This window comes from Macaca nemestrina, chromosome 20 (genome assembly GCF_043159975.1).
Source record: "Macaca nemestrina isolate mMacNem1 chromosome 20, mMacNem.hap1, whole genome shotgun sequence".
NCBI lineage: Eukaryota > Metazoa > Chordata > Mammalia > Primates > Cercopithecidae > Macaca > Macaca nemestrina.
The window spans coordinates 41,871,433-41,885,402 of NC_092144.1; the positions used below are offsets into that span (position 1 = coordinate 41,871,433).

At 43.0% G+C, this 13,970-nt stretch overlaps 1 protein-coding gene across 5 annotated transcripts in view; it reads left to right on the plus strand.

Moving 5' to 3' along the window:
- The window catches only part of LOC105495600 (dpy-19 like C-mannosyltransferase 3), an 82,801-nt gene extending 70,798 nt beyond the window's left edge, over positions 1 to 12,003 (plus strand). For all 5 annotated transcript variants that reach the window (XM_011765339.2, XM_011765342.3, XM_011765338.3 and 2 more), the window contains 3 exons: positions 3,641 to 3,773; positions 6,439 to 6,597; positions 8,197 to 12,003. In XM_011765339.2, the coding sequence (XP_011763641.2) occupies positions 3,641 to 3,773; positions 6,439 to 6,597; positions 8,197 to 8,358 (454 nt within the window). In that variant the 3' untranslated portion in view covers positions 8,359 to 12,003. The remainder of the gene's footprint in view (positions 1 to 3,640; positions 3,774 to 6,438; positions 6,598 to 8,196) is intronic.
- Positions 12,004 to 13,970: the final 1,967 nt, after the last annotated feature.

Genomic DNA, 13,970 nt, shown 5'->3' on the forward strand with positions numbered 1-13,970 from the left:
CAATCCAGAGGATTGTGGCACTAACACATTAAACAGAGATACTTCTTTTAAACTTTCTGACTTTTGCTAATAAGGCCAGACATTAAGAAAGTCACAACTTAATGAGCTTTATTCCACTTTTTATCTCATTTCCCCTGAGCAGCCATGTGTCACTCGCTCTGCTGGTGATGGCCCTGCTGTTGCCTTGGGGCTGCACCTGCCAGGGGCCGGGGGTGGGAGCCACTCAAGAGCTCTTAGAGCCTGCCCAGGAGAGAGCATCTTCAGTGACTGCTGTTTCATTTCCAGCTTAGCTGAAGGCCTGCAGTAAGCATTAGTAAATATGTGATAGACTAGGCTCACTACAGCACTGGGTTATTTTGAAGTGTCTCTCTGTAATGGGACCTGTTAAGTAAGCTTTTTTCTTTTTATGAGATGGAGTTTCGCTCTGTTGCTCAGGCTGGAGTGCAGTGGCATGATCTTGGTTCACTGCAACTTCTGCCTCCCAGGTTCAAGTGATTCTCCCTCCTCAGGCTCCTGAGTAGCTGGCATTACAGGCGCCCACCACCACGCCTGGCTAAGTTTTGTATTTTTAGTAGAGACAGATTTCACCATATTGGCCAGGCTGGTCTCAGACTACTGACCTCAAGTGATCTCCCCATCTTGGCCTCTGAAAGTGCTGGGATTACAGATATGAGCCACCACACCTGGCCTAAGTAAGCTTCTTGAAGGCAGTTTGTCATACCGTGTTTGCCAGCCCAGCACATAGTAGACCCTCGGCAATATTGTTTGAATAAAGAACGAACTTTATAACTCCCTAGAGGGCAGTTTAGGACTTTGGGCATTTAAGCCTTTGTGAACTCTAATTCATCCAAGGGCTATGATTATAGTCCAGGAGGCAGGCTGAAACCTTGTTTGTTAGCTGTGGCTGGATAACAAGGCCTGTCATCTTTGCTGTAATTATAAAATGCATGCTACACATAGCTTTGTGCATCTTCTTGGTGCTGAAGCTACACAGAGATTCCTATTATACATTCAAAACGGTGATGGTGAGACAGTCTTGTGATTGGAATGGATGTTGTAAGCTCAGCTGCCGGGTTTGTCTTTTGTGTAGAAGGCCAGCTTGGCACTGTTCAGGCAGTAAGACTACAAACCAGGATCACTCACCCCTGATAGCTCTCGCCTCCACCTCCTGCTCTGCCAGGCGTGGAAACCAGACTCATGTTCTTTCTGCATCTTAAATCTGTCTAGTTCAGAGGACCAAAGACAGCCACTTTTTGGCACGGATGTGTCAAGTTATCGTATCATTGATTGCTGTGGAATGGCTCGTGCCAGTTGAGAGTATTCAAAGGAAAGAAGCCTGGCTTGGAAAAATGGTGGCACTTTTAAAAATTAGTATTTGTTCGTACTTGTTTCCTTTAGCATTACACTCTAGGTGAGGGTAGCACAGTACACAAGGCCCAGAGTGTTTAGTAAGTGTCAGTTGAATTAAACTGAATTTCAGTAAAACCTTTCACTAAGGAATTCTGTGCACCTTCATTGCATTTTCATTGAAACCCTCTTATTCCTCTGACCACGTGGGACAAAATGTGAGACAGTCCCTGTAATTTGTTGGTACGGAGGACAGAGCTAACATCTATTTGTTCTTGTGTTCCTGGGTCTGTCAGAATGACAAGCTCTCAAGTGCAGCCAAGCTCACATGAAACTTTTTTCCTGCTGGAATCCGCATTCTAGACTCTGGCATGGGAGAGGGGATGCATATTATGTGTCATTATGTATGCTCATTGTCATTCCAGCCACTTTTTTTCCTCACTTAAGAACGCTTATTGGAATGCGAGTGAATGAGAGTGTCATTGTTAGAAAGAAAATCTTGAATTTTTCAAAAGTAAACTATTTGTAAATGTCACAACTTGAATTGTAGGATGTCTTGCTTGTAGACATCCAAGGCCTCTGTTGGATGGCGTTCACGCTGGAGTCTTAGCACTGAGTTGGAATAAATAAAACATCCTGGTGGGATGTATGAATGTGATGAGGCTTCTCTTAGAAACCGCAGCACCAGAGCTAGTTGCGTGCCCTGCTCCAAAACCATGGAGAACAGCCTGCCGTGGCTTTTTCTGCAAAGGATGTTGAATTTTAATGATTTTAAATAAACTCCTCACAACCGTCTTCCTCATTTTAGTTCAGTCCAGCAGGCACAGACTCCTCTCAACACAAGAAGGATAAACGCATCCCGCAGTGTCCTCAGTGGGCCTCTGTGGGAAATTCTGCACTCAGGAGAATCCCTGGAAGAGAGCTCTTAGGGCCTCCTGAGAAATTAACTCCTTGACCGCTTGCAAGCGACCCTCAGATTTCAGGAAAAAAAAAAAAAAAGGAAAGGAATTAAATCAGCTACTATGATTCCTTTTTTCCAGGGAGGAAAAAGGAAAAATGCTTTCCCGGTATTCTGGGAGTCTTTTCTTGGTCCTTAGTCCCTGCCCTTCACACCCATGGGAGGCGGAGAATCGTAGTGTGGTGGGAGCTAGAAAGCGAGTTTGTGCCGTAATACTAGGGTGCCCTGTGTTCCTTAAACTGCATATAGTTTCTCATAATCAGGACTAAAGAAAAGTTATGTGTAAAATATTTGCGTTTTCACATCGGAAGTATTGTGTATCCCCCATACTGAGTAAGAAGATATTGGCTATTTCAGAATCTTGTTTCCATGGGTTTTTTTGGTTTGTTCGTTTGTTTGTTTTGAGATGGAGTCTCGCTCTGTCGCCCAGGCTGGAGTGCAGTGGCTGGATCTCAGCTCACTGCAAGCTCCACCTCCCGAGTTTATGCCATTCTCCTGCCTCAGCCTCTCAAGTAGCTGGGACTACAGGCGCCTGCCACCACGCCCGGCTAGTTTTTTTTTTTTTTTTTTTAGTAGAAACGGGTTTCACCGGGTTAGCCAGGATGGTCTCGATCTCCTGACCTCGTGATCCACCCGTCTCGACCTCCCAAAGTGCTGGGATTACAGGCTTGAGCCACCGCGCCCGGCCCCATGTTTTTTGTTATTGCTGCTAATTCTGTTTTTATTTTTGGTAGTATCTGTGATTTTTTTCCTTATTGCTTTTTTAAGCAAAAACCCTTGGAATCGACATTATCACCTGCAGTTTCTGGCTTGATTTGTTATATGTTGCTTTAGGTAGCCCTTTTGTTAGGTTCGATACACAAGCAGTGGCAGTCTTTTAGGTTATTTTTGTTAGACTCTGCCCCTCTGGAACAACAGCAAGAGAGGATTGTGGGTCTTGGCCTAGAAGTCTGAGCTCAAAAGCTACACTGCCTGCCTTCTAAGACAATTCCTTATGAAAGTAAACCTAGCAAAACAGTAAGAGGCTTCCCCACTGCTATTCTGGTGAACAGTCAAAAACAGATACAAAACGTTGTTGTAAAAAATATGGGACTGGTGCAAAAGTAATTGAGGTTTCTACCATTGAAAGTAATGGCAAAAACCACAATTACTTTTGCACTCACTGGTTTGAGTGGAAGTCAAAACCCAAGCAAACTCCCGTTTTTGTTTTTGTTTTTCCCTGATTCGTAACTCTTTGTAACATAGCTGGATTCTTTTGAAAGAGTTTGATATTGTCTTTGTTGTCTTTAAGGACCTCTTAACAATGGGGTTAATTCAGACTCTAAAATCTTTCAGCTCTAACACTCCAAGAAAGGCTGTGTTTGCGGGAAGCATGCAGTTGCTGGCTGGAGTCAAGCTGTGCACGGGAAGGACCCTAACCAACCACCCGCACTATGAAGACAGCAGCCTGAGAGAGCGGACCAGAGCGGTGAGGGTTCCCTGTGCCTCCCCTCGCTTCTTGTGGCCAGCCATAGGCTGCATGTCCCTATGTGTGGTAAAGATGGGGCTGAATGCTGCACCCTCCAGCATTAGGTTAGGAGGGTGTGTTAGTCTGTTTTCACGCTACTGATAAAGGCATACCCAACACTGGGCAATTTACAGAAGAAAGAGAGTTTTAATGGACTTACAGTTCCACATGGCTGGGGAGGCCTCACAATCACGGCAGGAGGCAAGGAAGAGCAAGTCATGTCATACATGGATGGCAGCAGGCAAAGAGAGAGCTTGTGTAGGGAAACTCCCCCTTATAAAACCATCAGATCTCGTGAGATTTATTCACTACCACGAGAACAGCACGGGAAAGGCTTGCCCCCATGATTCAGTTACCTCCCACCGGGTCCCTCCCACAACATGTGGGAATTCAAGATGTGATTTGGGTGGGGACACAGCCAAACCATATCAGAGGGGAAATCAGAGCATAAGTGCACAGGGCTCACATCTCCCGGTTCGGGACCTCTGCCTGCCCACATCCACTAAGGACGTGCTGTTAGGCCACAGGTCCTCCCCAGGGAAGAACCGAGAAGACACACGCCTTGAGATGTGCAGAAAAGAGCATTTGGGAGCAAAGCTTTTGGATTAGGGAGGGGAAGGAAAAGGAGTTGAGGCATACTGGTCACATTTCTTACGGACCATTCTGAAGTCTGGGGTTTTTGTTTTTTAATAGATAATAATAGTCTCATAGTTCAAAATTCAGAACATACAAAAGGAAATATAGTGAAAAGTGCCTCTCCCATTATTGCAGTTCTTAGTTCCCCTCCTAGGAGGCAGATAATGTTAGCAGTTTCTTGTGTCTCCTTCCACAGGTATTTCATGCATATACAAATATGGTGGGGGAGGGTGGTGCTCCTTTCTCCATTTTAACAAAAGAAGTGGCATTCTACATTCTGCTTCTTCGGCACTTAATGTGTTTTGGAAATCATTCTATATTCAGTATATTAACAGCTTCCTTGTTATTTTTAAAGCTGCTTAATATTTTATATGGCTATGGCATATTTTATTTAGCCATTTCTGCTGTTTCCCTGTCTTTTGTGATTATATGAACAATGCTGCAGATAAATTTGTCTGCACATCACTCTTTCCAGACACAGTGTCTGTCTGTACAGCAGATTCTTGGATGTGGAAGTGGTGGGTCAGGGTTGTTGGCATCTGTAATGTAGATCGAAAGATTTATCAAGTCCTCTCTATACAGGTCATATTTGTTGACATTCAAGTCAGCAGTGCAGGAGGTGCCTGTGTCCCTTCATCCCCACCAATCAGGTTTCAAACTCATAAATGTTTCCTAATGTCACTTTTTCATGTTGGCATTTGGAAAGTTGTTGAAAAAGTCTTGTTTTGAGGTGCTATTTGACTAGCCTGAAAGCAGATGATTTTTACTAAATCTCCTGTTTTGTGTAAGAATCATTTGAATTTAGACTCCTGCTAAAATAGGAATTTTTTGATGGGCTCAAGTGTTCCGGATAGTTCCAAATTAACTAGGAGGATGCAGGAAAGGGGCTCCCTGGTTTTCCAGACACCAAGTTCATCCGGGGTGGCCTCTACTGCTTGAACTGGAGACTGCAGAAAAGACAGGTCAAGTGTCAAGGGCGTCCTTCTGGGCATCTCCTTTCCTGTCTCGGTACTAGGGTTAGGCCCCACACGCTGAAATCCTGAAGGCCCTACGGCTCTTCATCATGACCCTGGAATCCTTGGAATGCCTTCAGTCCAAGACCTTGTGCTGGATTGTAGGACAACACAGTTGTTGCAGTAATAGCATCCTACCTCCCTACCATTTCACCCATCCGTGTGGACACATCAAGTTAGACCCTTAAGCCCAAATCAGAAATCTAGCATCGAAATCAGGGTGCAAAAAAGGAGGCAGTGCCTCTCTTCATGAACCCCCACATTCAGCACCTCACAAAGTCTGTTTCCATTCCAGCCCCAGAATCTAGGACGCTCAGTTTGCATCCATCCACTAAGGGTGTGTGGCACTGGTATGAACGTGAAGGGGGCCTCCTGTGGCATTGCCCATGGTGTGCTGCAAGTGGCTCTCACCCCCAGGTTGGACGAGAGGGAGAGGAGCAGGGGGGTCTCTCAGTTAGCCGAGATGCGGTGTAGCAAGTAAAGCAGCCTGTGCTGCCCCAGCCTAGGAGCAGGGACCTTACAGGGGTCCTTCTCCCCACCTACCCATATCAGAAGCTGGGGCTCTGCCTTACTGGGACGTGTGTCCCCCAGACTGTCCCATCGCTCTTAATGGGCCATTTTAGTCCAGGGGTCCCCTTTTTAAAAGTAGAGACTATATCTTATTTACTCAGCCCTGTCATTTACCTTGGAACAGCGCCTACTAATGAATATAGTCCTAACTTGAAGTAATACATTCTGAATCCAGATATGTTCTTCCTGGCTCACTCTCTTCCCAAGGCCGAGCACTCACAGTGGTTTGGGAACTTCCATGCACACGCTCCAGGCCTGCAGATGAGCGCGTGCAGCATGGCCTCGGCTGGAGAGAGCACCTTGGGTGTTAGGTCTTAGACTCAGCCCTGTGAAAGGCTACATCACGTAGTGAACTCCCTGGCAATTGAGTAGCATTTGCCACATTGCATTTTTATCTCTTTTTGAAGGTTTATCAGATATATGCCAAGAGGGCACCAGAGGAAGTGCATGCCCTCCTAAGGTCCTTTGGCACCGACTACGTAATCCTGGAAGACAGCATCTGCTACGAGCGGAGGCACCACCGGGGCTGCCGACTCCGGGACCTGCTGGACATTGCCAACGGCCACGTGAGCCTACTGCCTCTCCCTGTGTGGGGTTCCCCTGCCCCTCCTGCTCTCTCCCACTGAGTGTCCTGTGTCCACTGGTGCATTTCCACAGTCCGGCTTTCAGAGGCTAAGTTGCACTCCAGGGCAGGACTCTGATTTGAATCATAAGAATGTGCATCTTTTTATCTTTTATGTCCAGGTGAATTACGCTACAAATCAAGTATTCACTTTTTCTCTTGCTTCCTGCAGAACGCCTCTCTTGGCACTTTAGTGACTGCCACTGGGGCTGGGCAAGGAAGAGGTGAGAGGGGAGCCCTGGGTCCCCCGTGTCACACCAAACAGAGCAGCTCTGCCTTCAGCTCATTTGTATGATAGGGCTCTGCATAAAATGTATCTGTTAAGGATTTTGCTGCTATAAACAAAACCTCAGCCTTTAAACCCACTGCTCCAACGCTTCGTATTGGCTAGCCATTGCATGGCAGGGGTGGTGGGGCCCTCCTGCCCTCCGGTCTAGGTGGTGGATTCCCCCTGCCCCTCCTGCTGTCTCCCACTGAGTGTCCTGTGTCCTCTGGTGCGTTTCCACAGGCCGGCTTTCAGAGGCTAAGTTGCACTCCAGGGCAGAAAAGCAGTCAGCCGCTTATCCCCTCTCCCTTCTGAGGAAAGTGTTCTTGGAGCTATGCCAGGTCTCAGTAGAGCAAACATTTTTACCCTTTAGAGGTGTGAGGTGTGCTGTAATTAATGGTATGAAAGCCAATAGATATTTGTAAACAAGTTGTACAAAGTGACAAACCTAGCCTAAATTTGAAAAAAAAAAAAAAATTCTTAACTGTACAAAATTTGAAATTCAGATTTTTGCCTGAGGAGAATCATAGTTCATAATTGTCTTGAGTTCAGAGGTGGTGCAGACCAAAGACATCCATTTAAGTTTTGATTTGAGTGTGACTTTTTCAGGTTGTTTATTTATTTTTGGAGACAGGGTCTCACTCTGTCACTCAGACTGGAGTGCAGTGGCACGATCTTGGCTTACTGCAGCCTCAACCTTCCAGGCTCAAGGGATCCTCCTACTTCAGCCTCCCAAGTAGCTGGAACCACAGGCATACATCACCATACGCAGCTAATTTTGTTTATCTTTTGTAAAGATGGGATGGGGTCTGGCTGTGTTGCCCAGATGGGTCTCAGACTCCTGATCCAAGCGATCCTCCTGCCTCAGCCTCCCAAAGTGCTGGGATTTCAGGCATGAGCCACCGCACCTGGCCGAAGTGTGACTTTTTCTGATGAATTAGAGAGCTTTCTCTGATCACAGTAGTTCTCTGTATTTCATTTCTGTGAGAGAGACAGTATAGTATGTTCCTAAGAGCAAGCAGACCTGAGTTCTAGTTCTGGCTTTCCCATTAATGGGATCATCGTGTGGCGCTGCACTCTCCTTCTCAGCCGTGGTCTGCACTTCTGAAGGGGGAAAAGGATGGGCCAGATGATCTCCAAGTGCCCATGGACATTGAAATAATATAATTTAATTTCACTCACATACCATTCTTAAACCCAATACCCATTCCTGCTCCTACTATCTTTCGTAAGTAGGATTTTCCCCCAAAATTGTATTTGGGTTTGTTTTGGTTTTAGATGATGGATGGCCCAGGAGAGAATGATCCTGATTTGAAACCTGCAGACCACCCTCGCTTCTGTGAAGAGATCAAAAGAAACCTGCCTCCCTACGTGGCCCACTTCACCAGAGTGTTCCAGAACAAAACCTTCCACGTTTACAAGCTGTCCAGAAACAAGTAGCACAGATTTCTGCCCAGTGTCTATTTTTGATACAGTGAAACTGCATCATGATGAAACTCGGTAGACATTTCCTATGTAAGTAGGTAGCCCAAACCTTCAAGCTGTGATATGAGTAAGTTCTACAGTTGTTTACACAAACATTGCCATCTTTGAAAGCATCTTCTACAAGCAGAAGTCTTTTTTGTTGTGTGTCTATCTTATTAATGTTCTTTAGCCTAAATGTTGACAACTTTCTAAGAGTGACCTAAAATTATGTTGTTGGAGAGAATGATGTGTGTTCCATGGATACCTGGATAGGCACATACCATGTTGGAAGATGAGCACCTGCTCAGGATTTGAAATACTTTTAATTTTCAGGTGGCTTAAAACAGCTATGATTGAATCAACTAGAAATGATGATCGGCTTATTTAATATGATTTCACTGGTGAAGACTAATTGGTAGCTTTCTAAAAAGCTCTTTAGTGTCCTGTTTTATCTTAAAATGTTATAATATTTTCCAATTGTCATGCTTTTAACATTAACAAAAACATGTTAGGGCTTTGTATCAAACATTTTGTTATACTCTGTCTGAAATGTAACGTGGAGTACTTCAGCACTATGTGTCATGTATTTGTGTGTGTGTGTGCGTGTGCACGCATGTGTTTGAATGCTGGGCACAGAAAAGTGTTACAAGTTCCATATTGTAAATCCTTAAAGGGGCAGAAATGTATGTAGCCAAGTAGAATTTATTACATTTTAGTGTTATTATTTTAAAACTTACTGATACTCTAACCTCTCCTGCAAGTAATAGTTTTGCTTTATTTCTTACTCATTTCAATTTATTGGGTTTGCAAAATTTTGTAAACTTTTTGTGTTTTTAGCCTTTGTATTTTTTACAGCCTAGAATCTTGCAAAGTCTGAATATTTTTTAAATGTTCTATCTTAACTAGTTCACTAATACAGTATTTTTAGCAGACAGCATTTTCAGACAGCATTTTCATACCAAGTTTGACTTGTGGTCTCCAATCTTACTGAGAGGGCCCTGGTAGTGTAATTCTTTTCCTTACTAAAAGGTAACCAAGTGCCTCTAAGTCATGCTTATTTGTAAACAACAAAGAAGAATATATGTACTTGCTCAAAATTTTTTTGATAATTGCTTATATAATTAATTTCTAATGAAGAGGATATGTAAAAGTTGCTAGTAAGAACATATTATGCATTTAATTAAATCAAGATGGCTAATGGAATTAACTTTCTCCCCTGTTCTTGCCAGGTGGAAATGATTTAAGCATTTCTGCTTGCAGTTGTGTTGAAGTAAATTACCATAGACATCAAGATGGCTACATCACATTTTCAAATGATTTTATATTCAATTACTACTTATTAAGCAGCATTCAAAAAGTCTTTTACACTGTCATGTTGGACACAAGCAGACTCAGCTTTTATCAAAACTTGTTTAAATAAAAAATTGACAGTAGCTGGGTTATTAAATTATGCAACTGAAACTCCTGAATTATACCTTTTTTGTATCCCTTAATACGATTGGAGACCACTGCAGTTTAGGATAATACAGTAATAAAACGTTTTAATCAGTACTGAAACTTAATAATTAAGCCAATAATGATGCATGCCTGTTGTAGCTGATAGCATGGGTCAGTACATCCTTCAGCGAGTGCCTTACTCTAATTGAAACCAAGCACACGTAAGGTACAATATGTTAGACTCTATGGTTTTGTTTTCAAAATCCTCTGTTACGGCTATATTTAAATTTGTTTTAAGTATTCCTGTATGTATTCATCTAAGCATTTGGGCATTTGGAGTCTTAATATACAAGAAACATGCACTTAAATTTGTATGCTTATCACCGCAATGATGGCAAACAGTGATTTTTTTTCTTTTTCATAGTTTAGGTGTCATTGTTGCCAGCACCTTTAGTGCTCAGTCTTCAGTGAAAAATATAAAGTGCCAAAAAATCTTGCAAGACAGAATCCATACTTAACACTCTTTCCAAGACACTGTGACCATGTACAGTAGAAGTTTTTATTTCCTGATGACCAAATCTATCAACGAATCATGTTATTAATAAATATTTTTAGCACTCGTCAGTATTCTCCAATGTGACCTTCTCACTGGAGTACACAGAAGGAAAGCAAAGAAGAGCATCTGACTTCTGGCTCTGGCTTACAGCCTCTCCACCAGGCCGAACGAAGCAAGAGACCCACGGCGGCAGCTCCCTGCCACTCAGACCTGGGTGGTGATAGCCTCAAAGAATGGCTCTGTTTTCTGTTGATAGAAAACCCACTTGATTTTGCTTCTGAGTTAGCAATCAGAAGACCCTCTAAGTACAATAGAAGTGCTCTTAACGGACTCTGCCTATGTGACTCCCAGGCCCCGGAGTCTCCATCTCTCTCGTAAGCCACCTGCCCCAGCACAGCTGGAGGCTGCTCTCTAGTGTTCTCAGTGCTCCGGCTCCCTCCCTTGAGTTGTGCGCCCGTCCCAAACTACTACATGCAAGCTCTGCTTCCTCTTGTAAGTACACAACTCAGTTAAGTATTTACGTACACGTAGAAAATACGGGTGTGAAAAGAAAGAGCTTTCTGCAAAAATTAAGTTGAATGCTTTGGTAAGAAGTGATAAAGGCTAGTTGCCAATAAAAGTCGCTTTTAAATTAGGTGTGGCTGGGAAAATTATAAGATATTGGGGAAAATATACAAATCAAGAAAATTTCTGAGATTAGATGCTTCATAGATTTATTTAAGTACTCATCCCACCTTTTAAAACTCTAAACTGAGAAGAAGGGACCCAAATCATGTTATCGGTGTGATTTATGTGAGAAGTAGAACTATAGTCATTGGACCCTTAGGCAAAGGAAAAACTCATGTCTTTATATCAGAAGATCAGCAAACGAATGTACAGTTACACAGTTGAGGTTATGATTCCCTACTTTAACCTACTTACTTTATTAAATGACCAACTACTGATACTGATCACAGTAGTTATTAGAGATTCTAATTCAGTTGGAAGGTTCTAATCACTTTATTACAGGCATTTGAAAAATAGGGATTCATTTCAAGTATATTAGCCAGGAGCATAGTTAGATGTTACCCAGGCCGTTTGTCATCGTGTTAATGGTGATTTTCCTGACCCTTGTGAGATCAGCGTGACAGGAGTGTGTGTGTTTGTGTTGGTGTGGGTGTGTGTTTTTGGTTGGATGCTGCCAGGTGGCAAAGGCATATATAAATACGTCATCCGATCTGCATCTTTATTCCACGATTAAAAGTAAAAATATCTATTCTGATTCTATATTAATTTTGTCTAAGATGTAAAAATTTTAGTTCCTCTTTGGCCAAAACCTACCTAAATTAATGTACAGATATTTGGTTTTTAAAATTTAACTCAAATCTCAAAATCAATGAAGTGTTATCAGATCCTGTATCTTGGTTAATATGCTCCCAAATACTTTAAACATGGCAGCCTTTTGGCCTAAGAGAGTGTTTGTCTGTTCGTAGAAAAAAGCTTTTGAGATGAGAGAATGTCTTACTTTCTTGTGGCAATTGGTTTTCTGTTTTTAACACCCTTTGGGTAAAATCTTACAAAGAGCTTTTATAATTTGTTTTACTGAATTGTATGGAGATTGTATACTAAGTAAAGCTCTTTTAAATTGCCTGAGTGTCTTGCATTTCTTTGAAGGTCAAAGCCCAAGGAACCTGCTTGTTGAAGTGCATTAAATATTTGCTAAATAGAGTAAATCACTAAAGATGGGTGTGTCAGGATCTTAATTGTAACTGTTATTGTTGAGGGTGTTTATTTTTTCACATGGATTTTGGTTTGACATCTGCTTATTTGTTTCACTTGAATTCCAAGGTTATAGTTTAGATTTATAAAGAGAAGACTACTATCAGCAGAATTTATCCTTGAAGGGCTAAATGCTATTTATTTTGACCTCAAGAACAGTTTCTACTTAATTAAATTTTGAGTCATTAGTAGTTCAGGAAGATGGGTGGTAGTGCACCTGCTTGGTTAGAGTATATAGATAACAAATGTGTTGGACTGTTACGTTCAAAGCGGAAGTTGAAATTTCAAGCAAAAATGGTCAGAAAGACAAAATGGAAAAAAACCGGCAGTGAGATCTCAAATATTCTGTACTGACAGGTGGTGCCTAGCAAAATAAGAATAATAGTATAGATAAGCAAGAGATGTGGGATATGAATGAACTGAACATGGAATGGGCTGACATGGACACCAGGCACTTGACAGATGAAATGCTTTTTTTTTTTCTGCCCCTCCTTTCAGATAAGGTGTCTGAAACTCATTTCATAAACCTTTTCATTATTATTTAGAAGTTTGCTTTGTAAGATTGTTTTTCAACATGCACATAATAGACCTATAGTATAATGTGAAGTCAATTTCATGGGTTACAACCAACATTTAAAAGGAATGGAGGGAGGGAGGGAAGGAGGAGGACAGCCCAATGTTAAATGTAAGTGCTGTTTTGTGGAAGATCTGTTCCAGTTATACATGTAGGTATTCATGTTTGGGGGGTACAGTATAAAATATATTTCTTCTGAGTTACAGTCAGGCTGAAAGCCAGGCCTTTATTAGCTGGGGGATTCTGGGAGGATGGCAGCTTGAACTTGTCTGTGCCCTTGCCCTCTGTGCTAGCAGAACGGTCTGAATGAACATTGGTGATATTAAAGAACTAGCATAATGATACAGAATGGCTGGGCTCCCAGCTAAACCCCACCCTTAAGCCTGGAACCCTGACCCTAAGTGAAAACAGCTGACCCTGTTTTTCTGCCCAAATGTTGCCTTTTGCGGCTGCCACACCCCTATCCTGTGCCCGTAAAAATACTTCAAGTGGCAGAGCAACTCAAGCAGCTGAACAATAGGGATACAAGCCGCCAACTGGCGGGAATACAAGCAGCTGAGCAGCAGAGACTATGAATAGACCCAGCTAACTTCAGACATGGCTTCAGGGAAAGATCACCTTCCCACACCATCCCCTTTCCAACTCCCATCCCACTGAGAGCCATTTCCATCACCCAATAAAATCATCCACATATTAATACCCTTCAGTCCATTCGTGTGACCTGATTCTTCCTGGATGCCGGACAAGAACCCAGGTGCCAGGAGGGCGGGGGCTTGGATGCTGCTGTGGGGCCCATACACAGCCTGCCTTCTGCCAGAGAGGAGCAACTGGCCAGTTCCAGCCTTCCTTCCCTCCAGTTCCTGCACTCACTTGCTCGCATACTCCCTCTCGCGAGGAGTGGCCAGCAGCAGGCTGAGTGAAACAGCCACTCCAGTTCTCACTCACGAAGAGGTTCCCTTGGTCAAGGGAACAGTCCCATCTCAATAATTCTTATATGTGATATGGACATTTTCTTAAGTTTCTTTAAAGTCATATTTTAAAATATGTACTGAAATATTTACAGGCAAGTGTATGTCTAGGATTTGTGTCAGAATTTTGTGGGGCATCTAGATGAAACAAATTAACAATGAAAACATATGGTTGGCCGGGCGCGGTGGCTCAAGCCTGTAATCCCAGCACTTTGGGAGGCCGAGACGGGCGGATCACGAGTTCAGGAGATCGAGACCATCCTGGCTAACACGGTGAAACCCCATCTCTACTAAA